At 40.1% G+C, this 11,888-nt stretch overlaps 1 protein-coding gene across 1 annotated transcript; it reads right to left on the minus strand.

Annotated features, from left to right (window-relative positions):
• Positions 1-929: 929 nt before the first annotated feature.
• On the minus strand, positions 930-6,331 carry FOXL3 (forkhead box L3). Its single transcript, XM_077273532.1, has 3 exons — positions 5,739-6,331; positions 4,042-4,210; positions 930-1,571 (listed from the first exon to the last, which is right to left on the minus strand). Exons 1-3 carry the CDS (start codon positions 5,843-5,845, stop codon positions 1,101-1,103), a joined length of 747 nt encoding a protein of 248 aa, XP_077129647.1. The 5' UTR covers positions 5,846-6,331; the 3' UTR covers positions 930-1,100.
• Between the last annotated feature and the right edge of the window lie 5,557 nt (positions 6,332-11,888).

An 11,888-nucleotide genomic window follows, 5' to 3' on the forward strand; every position in this document is an offset into this window, starting at 1 on the left:
CGTCTCCTCCATGTGTGTCCTTAGTGAGAGACCTGTCAACCACGAGAAGCAATGCAGGTAATAGTTGGCCAGGATGGCACTGGACTAGTCATGTCTCTGCCTATGATCTCTAGCTGGATGTTCAAACTTTATTTTCCCTGAAAAGTTGAAGAGCTTCAGAGAAAAATATACCTGGCTGTAATGATGCAGCCAGGTTCTGATTCATGTTGCCCTTGGTTTGGGAAGCATGGATCAACGGACAGGTTCTTTGTAACTGTACCACATATTTATTTTGCGGAAACTCCATTTACTTGCATGGGATGTTGTTGGTTATCAGATATGATAGTGATTTCTTGACTTCCAGAAATCAGTGTCAAATCCAACACGTTTTTGAAGACCCTCGGAATGAAAAGTTACCACCACTTTCTGTTTACCATCATTTAATACAATATTGAACAACTTTGTGAGGAATGGGGGAACTCCTTTGTCCTTTCGAGCTCTAAGTGGATGGGGGAACTCCTTTGTCTTTTCGAGCTCTAGGTTGAGCGGAAGATTTGGAGAGGTGTTTCTTATGGGTTGATTTTTTTTAAAATTTTTTTTGAATCCACCAAGATTTATTGGGAAAAGAATGGCATAAAAAATAATTTGTCTTAAGTGTCCATGGGAATAAAAAAACTCTCAACACATAGGAGCCATATACAGTAGGTTTGCTTCCGATGTGAAGACAAGACAAACAACCCTCACCAGGTAATCAATAGAAAGCAGACCCTCTCTACTCCAGAATGGATGCTAAGTCCACAAATTGGGTTCATGATCCCATATAAAGGTTCTAGACCAAGCTAAAAATGAAAAGCTGTAAGAACCAATCTGGTTTCTTGGAGTTTTGTTTTATACTAACGTTTTCAAGACCTTCCACAAACCTACCGGAATTGTTGTGTTCATTAATTGCATTAAATGTATCTGATCTTAGGGAACACATGATGAGATCTTTAGCCCTTTCTATAGATACTATGATAAAACTTGTGGCAAAACATCTGAAGGACCAAGTAGACATAAGAGAATTATTGAAGAGTCTGGTGCCAAATATTGCCAATAAAACTAAAGTTTCCATCTTTCGAATGTCAAAGACTCCAGAGATGGAGGTTCCTTGACTGCGAGTCCAAAATATGGAATTTATTGTCAAGAATATTATGTTGGGGTCTCAGAACCGGTAAAGGGTCTGGTGATGATAAAATATAATCAATACTAAATTTGATCTCTTCTGTTTTTCCAAGACCTGAGCTTGATTGACTCTGTCTGGTGGAGATGTTGCTGGAGAACATGATGTTGGAGTCCACCTGTCTACTTCTCGGTTCAGTTCTATTTTCTTGCCCATTTACCATTTGTTCTGAAGATCCAATTAAGGCAAATTCTCCATTATGTTGGTTTTTGGTCAAGTTTTGTTTTCTGTCTTTTTGGGATTTTTTCATATTTCGTCTCCTCCTTCTCCGTTTATAATTCCCGTTTTCAAAAAGGTCAAGCATCGACTCGCATCCGGAAGCAAAAGACCAATAATTTCCTTTTCCCTTGTCATTCCCATCTGTCCTTGGAACCTGTGGGTATATAAAAGATGTAGTCAGGGTTATGTATGAGGAGGGAAAATGCTAATCTGAAGGAATGCAAATCTAAAATGAACATTTGAAAACTCATTCAGTAATCCCTACATGTGTTGCGGCTCTCGTACAGCCGTGAGACAAGCAGCCGTGGGAACTCGAACATTTTTTTCGAGAACAGTCAAGTCATTCGGTTAGCACCTGAGCATGCTCAGATAACACCTTATCCCAGCCCGCTCGATCATCACTAAGCACCGAGACTTGTCTAATATTGAACAGAGTGTCGGATCACAATCGCCAATGCACGTCTATGGATCCCTGAAAAAAATCAGACAGCACTGTGAAAAATCATGTCATCCATGTGCTGTCCAGTTTTCATGGAAAAACTGATGAAACGCTGATCAAAAACACTGATGAAACTTGGCTTGTTTTTCTCAAATAAGAAAAAAAAACTTGACATCTGAATGGACCCTAAGGGATGTAACATTTCCAATTCCTTAGACTATCTAACCAATTTTTTCTTTTTTTTCTTTTATTATTACAGATTCACTTTTTATACAATTTTTATACTTCTTTTTAACTTTTTGAGCCTTATATGGAATTTAGCAAAATAGTGTCAGATTTATTTTTTTATATGTAATTCACAATAAAATGTATTTCTATATTATTATTATTATTATTAATAATAATAATAATAATAATATAAATAATAATAAATAAAACATATTTATTCCCCTCAGCAAAGGTCAGAAAAAACTTTTAGAGCAATTTCTAACTATAGTTTTTTACAGTATATTTTTCCCGAATCTAGGTTTGCTACAGACCCCATTGACTCCCTTTACCAGACCGTATAAGCATTTCATTTATTGCATTAATATTCCTGGTTTTTTGCTAAGAGCAAGAGATCATCTCACACTCTAAGGGCATGTGCAGATGACCTTGTAGTCCCTCATCCAAGAAAATCGGGTCGATTATGCTGATGACACTCAGATCTGAGAGAGATCAATGTGTGATCCGATTTTCTCGCATGATGTGAAGATGGAGGAAAAAACATTCTCCATCTTCTCCATTGTGTCAGCCCGTCGAAATTAGGCTGCACTAAGACGTCATCCGAGTGCAGTCCAATGTTTTCCTTGGACTCATTGATTTACATGACCGAGTGCGATCTGAATATCACATCTAACTTAGGCATGCAGCGACTTTCCTCTAACTAGTTCCAAAAATGTGGATATATGCACGGCCCCATGCATTGTTGTCTACAAAAAATAAGGATCCAATTTTTTTTCTACATTCACTGTTTGGATTAGTCAGGAGGACAATGGCATTTGGGGACTTTGAGTACAAACTATGTATGGGAGATGGACTGAACTTTCTTGAAGTTTTCTGCCTTCAGAGAATCTGTAACCAGGTTTCTGTTACCCAACAAAAATTAGGTGCCGAAACCCGGGTTCCAGCGAGGTATCACTACTTCTAATAAAATCACAGTTTTCTCAGCTGCTATGTTGTCCTATGACTATCTCTGCCCCCCAACAGAAAACAGTCAATCCATTGTGTGGGCACAGATAAGTACAGCTCATCATAGAGAACCATGATATTATCAAAACTACAGCAAGTAGCCCAGGGATTCACCAATGGAATCATGGTCTCTGTCCCTATTTTATGCTGTCCCGAGATTTAAACATGGATTGCCTCTTAACTTGAAGATTTCTGTATTTTTGAGACAGTTACTGGAATGGAGCGTGCGCACCCCTCTGTTCAGGGGCGTAACTTGAAGCTCATGGGCCCTAATGCAAGAGCTCCAAAGGGGCCCCAAATTATTGCAAGTTCAAATGGGACAAAGGGGCTTTTTGGGCCCCTCAGGCTCCAGGGCCCGAGTACGATTACAACCCTTGCACCTATTGTAGATACGTTCCTGCCCCCATTTCTTTCCAGATGGGGCTGAGCAGAACACTGTTCCCAGCTTCCAGACCTCCCAACGGTCGGACCCCAAGTTCTCCCATGTATAGGAAATCTTAAAATTTGGGGATTAACCCCTTTAATATCATATTATATAGATATTCTCCTCCAGAAGAGTGTCTGATCTGCTCCAATGACCCCTGCTGTCAATTCTAAGACTCGGGTAAACGCATAAGAAAGGGGACAGAAGTCTTCATAATAGCTGCTGCAGAACCTCTTTTTTGTAGCACAGGAGGGAGATTCCTGCCCAACATTGTTTGATTCATTAACACCTTCTTTATCCTTTTTTCTGAGTTGTGTAAAGATGTTCTGCAGCAGCTGGACTAACGTTGGAGAAGAGGGAGCACTCCTCGTCCACAGTAATAGTTTATTGTACCGTACAGATGTAGCAGAGCTGGATTTATCATTTGCCTCTCCAGATCGGAGCACACTGATGCCTGAATGAAGCAGTGACGAGTCCTGCCTATCGAGAAACTCAGCTCTGCTACATCTGACCAATATGTCCTGCTCTTACCTTAATAAAACAGCTGTTGAGAGACAGGTTGTGTCGTATGGAGTTCTGCCAGGCTCTTTGGTTGGATCTGTAGTACGGGAACTTCTTCATGATAAAATCGTATATACCCGATAGGGTGACTTTGCTGTCGGGACTTTGTTGGATGGCCATAGCAATCAGCGCAATGTAACTGAAACGCATAAGGAAAATGAACAACTGACGTGAAAGTGGCCGAGTTGAGTTTGTGATTTGGCACATAGGTAATAAGCGAAGAAATGCGAAAATATTATATCACGTTATAACAGAAAAGAAAACGGCGTATGTCCTCACAGCTCACAAAAAGGAGCGTATGATCAGCCAAAAACTGCACAACAAGGTCTAATAGGGAGAATAACAATATTAGGAGAATTGTGTTCTACATGATGTGTATTATTGGAAATCCCCATAGATTAAGATCCACGTTACATTTTATAGTTAATTTTGATATTAATGTTAAATGTAATTTATTTACCTGTGTATGGTATGTTACTATATAAAATATATGCAGAAATTTATTATTATTACTATTTGTTGTATTTTTATTTCTATATTAGTTTCTGTACTACAAATTATTTGAGATGTTTCATAGGTTACTGTAACTATTATTATTATTATCATTATTACAACTACTAAAACTACTATCACAATTACTGTTTTATTAGTTATATTTTACTTTTTTTTATTTGAGATTTTCCATAGGTCAAAATAAAATATTATCACTATTTGTATTACTTTTTTAGTCTTATTATAGTAGTAATAATAATAGTAATACCAATTATTATTATTATTGTTATTTACATAAAACATCCAGATTTTTAATGACATATGAATCGTTCTAAATTATTACAAATTAAATATGTATTTTCATAGTAATAAATTACTTTCATTTCTTTCAAGTATAAAAGTTATTCAAAAGGATCTATAAGCTTTTTTTTATATAATTCTTTTTGTATTATTTGTATTATTATTTCTTATGGGATAAAAGTTATTAGTGATGTTCTATAGACCATATTATTTTTACTATTATTATTGATATATTATTATTTCTTATGTGATAAAAGTTATTAGAGACATTCTATAGACCATATTATATTATTATTATTATTATTATTATTATTTTATTATTATTTCTTATTAGATAAAAGTTATTAAAAATGTTCTATAGACCATTTTATTATTATTATTATTATTATTATTATTATTATTATTATTTCTCATAGGATCAAATTATTAGAGATGTTTTATAAGCCATTTTATTTCATTATACTTTTTATAATAATTATTTATTATTTTAGGTCTGATATTATTATTATTATTATTCAAAACTTATGTTAAGATGTCACTTCAACTGTTTTATTGGTAACTATAAATTATTGTGCTATTGGTATTATCCTTACTTATTGTCTGTATTATATTATAAGAAACTTAGTGAAATGCTATAGAATATATTTTGTTTTTGTTATTTATTTTATTCTTATTGAAGTTTTTCTCCTTTTTCTTCTTCATTATAATAATAATAATAATAATAATAATAATAATAATAATACATATACCTATAAACAAGAGATTATTCCCACTTTTCTGTAGGTCATAAATATTAATAACTTTGAGAACTAGGAACAAGGAACAACTAATTGCAAAAAAAAAATTAAAAAAAATTCTAAACGAAATGTTCTTACCTATAGGCCGGTCGGGTGCACTTCTTTTCCTCATCGGAGCTGCAGGTTGGATACTCATCCCCATCATAGTTAAAGCAATTATATGGGTACTGAGTGTGGTCGAACATAGTGCAGGTCCCTGAATATGGATCTCATGTGGCTTCTGTATTTGTGCCGGGTTCTGTTTGTTCCAGCTCCTGTAGGGAGGAGGAGGTGTGGGGTGAGATGCTCTACTGAGCTCTGGTCTCCCAATGTTCTCCCCTCCCTCTGACTTGAGTATGAGGTTGTTCTCTTGACATTCCCAGACTCCCAGACAGCGAGTCTGTTGGGATATTTTGTTTTGCATCCAATCTGGTTATAAGAAAGGCAAGGAAAATCTTGATTAAATTGGTCGGGTCTATTGTGAACCTTTGAACTCTTTGACGGTTGCTCTTTGGGTGGTCTCGATGTAGACACAAAAAGATGTTGGTGCCGGAGATAAATATTTTTTTTCCCCTTCTATATAAGCAAACAAATGTGATCTCCACAATACATCCATAAAATACATTATTTTGATAGACTTTATTAAAGAGACGACGTTGGCCGACCCGCTTTCTGATAACAGAGCATCCTTCGCAGGTACCCACGTCAACCGCGACCGGTCAATAGCTCTGATGTCTCCTGGCCTGTAATAGATAGCGATTCCATTTCTTTTAACAAGAAGGAAGCAATATTTTTTTTTTCGGAGGAGAACAGAGCTGTAGATACGAAGGAGCACTGTCAAGAAGCAAAGTAAAAGGAAAATAGCTGCGGGCCGCAGAGCTGCCTGTGTGTGGGCTTTGATCTCAAGGATGAATTAGTCTTAATAGCCTTCTGACTCTGCATCCAAATTTGTAACAGTGCGAAGAGACTAGTTCTTCTCTTTTTGCTGTGGTTGTTGGATGTGTCCTATAAACAGCTTTACCAGACCGGTTACAACCTAATATAGGTGAATGGGAGACGGTAAGGCATTCATTTTCCAGGATCTATGCCAACCATCAGCATGGCAGAAAGCGAGGAGACAGAAGGAGTTGTTGTACTCTGAGATGCATTTGTATAAGGTTGGACCATTTTTGAGAGAGTAAACCACATTCTGTAGATTCTTTTTTTGGCACATCGCGTTTTGCGGCATTGGAAGGCTTGTAGGCATTTGGTGTAGGAATCACTTTGTCTAGACGGTTCTACGATTTACATTACGAAGGAGGCATTTATTTAATTATGGCGTGCTGACAATGGCAACGGGCTTAAGAATAGGTTGAAGGACTTTTTTCATATTTTTGTTTGTAAGGAGAGTAATTGCGAAAAATACACAATGCAAAAATATAAGAGGACTGGGTCACAATTGGCAATGCAAGTCTTTGGGTTCAAGAAAAAAAATCATGACATCAGCGTGTGGTTTGATTTTCACAGACTTACAGAATTGAGAAATAGTAGACCCGAAGAAAATGGCCGATATCTCTGGAACCGTATGACAGAATTAAAAATGACAGAAATATGAATTCTCAGGTGAACAGCGCAATAAAATATGAGCAAATATTGACCACTTCTGACCTGGTAGCAGGTCATCTTTAAATTGATTTTCCCAAAATTGCAAGTTAACACCTTTTCATAGGATAGGAGATAATTTGCTAATCACTGGGAGTCCATCTGCTAGGACAGTGGTTGTGAACCTACAGCCGACAGTGCAGGCATTCTTGCCGTCGCTTGGAAAGTCTAGCATCCAGGGGCATAACGATTGTGGTCTTAGATAGAGCGACCTGGCCAGTGCCGAAATGTAGGCGCATTGTGTGGATGTCATATGGAACACACATCAAATGAAGCTGTTGAATGGAGACTAGGGTTGAGCGACTTTCATTTTTTTAAGATCGAGTAGGGTTTTGGGAAACCCGATTTTGTCCAGAGTCGAGTCGAGTGCAGTCGGCCGATTATCGCTAAAAGTCGGGGATCGACCGAAACACGAAACCCAATGCAAGTCAATGGGGAAGCATAGTCGGCAGTGAGTGGAGGCCAGGAAAACACCTACAGTGCCCATTTTAATGCCAAAAACATCCATTCTTGTTTCTGAAGCTTGCCAATCTTAATTAACTGTATAATAATAGTTGGGCATAGGGAATTGGGGGAAAGTTGTGGGGGGAGTAGGGCTGGCTCAAGTTTTTCGTGGGCCCAGGAAATGCGGACTACGTCACGGCGGTGTTGCAGGGAAAGGTAAGTATTTAAAAGTTGCAAGTGCTGTGATCCTGAGCAAGCAGGGGGGGGGCCCACTCGTTCGCATTGCCACTGGCACAGGGCCCCTCAAAGTACGGCGGTGTGTTTGCATGGCGGGGGCGCCTCCCACCAGCAGCGACACTTTTGCGTACTCTGAGGGGCCCTGTGCCAGTGACGTCGCCAACGAGTATGCCCCCCCACCTGATGAAGGAACCTGCACTTTCATCTGCACCTTCCTCTTTGTCCCTGTGTAAGGTGGTATAACATGCGGGAAGGGGAACCTTACTTTCAGCAGGGACAGATTCTGGCTGTGTAGAGTACAAGGGGAATGTAGTGGTCTAGGTCAATGTACCAGCAGACTCATTTAGCAGTGGCTGGGCAATGGGCAGGATGAGGAGGAAACAGATATAGGGCCAAAGAATAAAGTAGGCTACATGCAGTTCAAAATTGGTAACAGGACTAAACAGGCGGCATTGCTTTGTTCAGTGGAGTAGCAAACCCAAGAGCAGCAGACACTGTTTCAAGGGCCTAACCACACTAGTAGGCCAAATGCAGTTTAATATCTGATAGTATAGGGCGAAAGCCAGAATGTGGAAGCTCAGCTTTGTTCAGTTGAGGACAACACCAGGGAGGGGCAGACACCTTTAGTAGGCCGGAAAAGCCTATTGCATTTTTTAAAATGGTAATTTGGAGCAGAAGGTTGAAGCTCAGCTTTATTTAGTTGAGGGCAACACCAGGCAGGGGCACACAGACAGACACCTTTAGTAGGCCGGAAAAGCCTATTGCATTTTTCAAAATGGTAATTTGGAGCAGAAGGTTGAAGCTCAGCTTTATTTAGTTGAGGGCAACACCAGGGAGGGGCAGAAGCCGTTAGTAGGCCCTAACCACCATTTTTTTTTTTAAAACCACATAATGAGAGCCGGAAGGTTGAAGCTCAGCTTTATTTAGTTGAGGACAACACCAGGGAGGGGCAGAAGCCGTTAGTAGGCCCTAACCACCATTTTTTTTTTTAAAACCACATAATGAGAGCCGGAAGGTTGAAGCTCAGCTTTATTTAGTTGAGGACAACACCAGGGAGGGGCACACAGACAGACACCTTTTGTAGGCCTGAAAAGCCTATTGCATTTTTCAAAATGGTAATTTGGAGCAGAAGGTTGAAGCTCAGCTTTATTTAGTTGAGGGCAACACCAGGGAGGGGCAGAAGCCGTTAGTAGGCCCTAACCACCATTTTTTTTTTTAAAACCACATAATGAGAGCCGGAAGGTTGAAGCTCAGCTTTATTTAGTTGAGGACAACACCAGGGAGGGGCACACAGACAGACACCTTTAGTAGGCCTGAAAAGCCTATTGCATTTTTCAAAATGGTAATTTGGAGCAGAAGGTTGAAGCTCAGCTTTATTTAGTTGAGGGCAACACCAGGGAGGGGCAGAAGCCGTTAGTAGGCCCTAACCACCATTTTTTTTTTTAAAACCACATAATGAGAGCCGGAAGGTTGAAGCTCAGCTTTATTTAGTTGAGGACAACACCAGGGAGGGGCAGAAGCCGTTAGTAGGCCCTAACCACCATTTTTTTTTTTAAAACCACATAATGAGAGCCGGAAGGTTGAAGCTCAGCTTTATTTAGTTGAGGACAACACCAGGGAGGGGCACACAGACAGACACCTTTTGTAGGCCTGAAAAGCCTATTGCATTTTTCAAAATGGTAATTTGGAGCAGAAGGTTGAAGCTCAGCTTTATTTAGTTGAGGGCAACACCAGGGAGGGGCAGAAGCCGTTAGTAGGCCCTAACCACCATTTTTTTTTTTAAAACCACATAATGAGAGCCGGAAGGTTGAAGCTCAGCTTTATTTAGTTGAGGACAACACCAGGGAGGGGCAGACAGACAGACACCTTTTGTAGGCCTGAAAAGCCTATTGCATTTTTCAAAATGGTAATTTGGAGCAGAAGGTTGAAGCTCAGCTTTATTTAGTTGAGGGCAACACCAGGGAGGGGCAGAAGCCGTTAGTAGGCCCTAACCACCATTTTTTTTTTTAAAACCACATAATGAGAGCCGGAAGGTTGAAGCTCAGCTTTATTTAGTTGAGGACAACACCAGGGAGGGGCACACAGACAGACACCTTTTGTAGGCCTGAAAAGCCTATTGCATTTTTCAAAATGGTAATTTGGAGCAGAAGGTTGAAGCTCAGCTTTATTTAGTTGAGGGCAACACCAGGGAGGGGCAGAAGCCGTTAGTAGGCCCTAACCACCATTTTTTTTTTTAAAACCACATAATGAGAGCCGGAAGGTTGAAGCTCAGCTTTATTTAGTTGAGGACAACACCAGGGAGGGGCAGAAGCCGTTAGTAGGCCCTAACCACCATTTTTTTTTTTTAAAACCACTTAATGAGAGCCGGAAGGTTGAAGCTCAGCTTTATTTAGTTGAGGACAACACCAGGGAGGGGCACACAGACAGACACCTTTTGTAGGCCTGAAAAGCCTATTGCATTTTTCAAAATGGTAATTTGGAGCAGAAGGTTGAAGCTCAGCTTTATTTAGTTGAGGGCAACACCAGGGAGGGGCAGAAGCCGTTAGTAGGCCCTAACCACCATTTTTTTTTTTAAAACCACATAATGAGAGCCGGAAGGTTGAAGCTCAGCTTTATTTAGTTGAGGACAACACCAGGGAGGGGCAGAAGCCGTTAGTAGGCCCTAACCACCATTTTTTTTTTTAAAACCACATAATGAGAGCCGGAAGGTTGAAGCTCAGCTTTATTTAGTTGAGGACAACACCAGGGAGGGGCAGACAGACAGACACCTTTTGTAGGCCTGAAAAGCCTATTGCATTTTTCAAAATGGTAATTTGGAGCAGAAGGTTGAAGCTCAGCTTTATTTAGTTGAGGGCAACACCAGGGAGGGGCAGAAGCCGTTAGTAGGCCCTAACCACCATTTTTTTTTTTAAAACCACATAATGAGAGCCGGAAGGTTGAAGCTCAGCTTTATTTAGTTGAGGACAACACCAGGGAGGGGCACACAGACAGACACCTTTTGTAGGCCTGAAAAGCCTATTGCATTTTTCAAAATGGTAATTTGGAGCAGAAGGTTGAAGCTCAGCTTTATTTAGTTGAGGGCAACACCAGGGAGGGGCAGAAGCCGTTAGTAGGCCCTAACCACCATTTTTTTTTTTAAAACCACATAATGAGAGCCGGAAGGTTGAAGCTCAGCTTTATTTAGTTGAGGACAACACCAGGGAGGGGCAGAAGCCGTTAGTAGGCCCTAACCACCATTTTTTTTTTTTAAAACCACTTAATGAGAGCCGGAAGGTTGAAGCTCAGCTTTATTTAGTTGAGGACAACACCAGGGAGGGGCACACAGACAGACACCTTTTGTAGGCCTGAAAAGCCTATTGCATTTTTCAAAATGGTAATTTGGAGCAGAAGGTTGAAGCTCAGCTTTATTTAGTTGAGGGCAACACCAGGGAGGGGCAGAAGCCGTTAGTAGGCCCTAACCACCATTTTTTTTTTTAAAACCACATAATGAGAGCCGGAAGGTTGAAGCTCAGCTTTATTTAGTTGAGGACAACACCAGGGAGGGGCAGAAGCCGTTAGTAGGCCCTAACCACCATTTTTTTTTTTAAAACCACATAATGAGAGCCGGAAGGTTGAAGCTCAGCTTTATTTAGTTGAGGACAACACCAGGGAGGGGCAGAAGCCGTTAGTAGGCCCTAACCACCATTTTCTTTTTTAAAACCACATAATGAGAGCCGGAAGGTTGAAGCTCAGCTTTATTTAGTTGAGGACAACACCAGGGAGGGGCACACAGACAGACACCTTTTGTAGGCCTGAAAAGCCTATTGCATTTTTCAAAATGGTAATTTGGAGCAGAAGGTTGAAGCTCAGCTTTATTTAGTTGAGGGCAACACCAGGGAGGGGCAGAAGCCGTTAGTAGGCCCTAACCACCATTTTTTTTTTTAAAAC

This window comes from Ranitomeya variabilis, chromosome 7 (genome assembly GCF_051348905.1).
Source record: "Ranitomeya variabilis isolate aRanVar5 chromosome 7, aRanVar5.hap1, whole genome shotgun sequence".
In the NCBI taxonomy this organism is placed as follows: domain Eukaryota; kingdom Metazoa; phylum Chordata; class Amphibia; order Anura; family Dendrobatidae; genus Ranitomeya; species Ranitomeya variabilis.

Excerpts from the sequence above, each read along its gene's own strand:
- FOXL3 (XM_077273532.1), bottom strand. The coding sequence starts at position 5,845 with ATGTTCGACCACACTCAGTACCCATATAATTGCTTTAACTATGATGGG. Across the intron at positions 4,211-5,738 it reads TGCACCCGACCGGCCTATAG|TTACATTGCGCTGATTGCTA; the intron begins GTAAGAACATTT and ends TATGCGTTTCAG. Across the intron at positions 1,572-4,041 it reads TCAACAGCTGTTTTATTAAG|GTTCCAAGGACAGATGGGAA; the intron begins GTAAGAGCAGGA and ends ATATACCCACAG.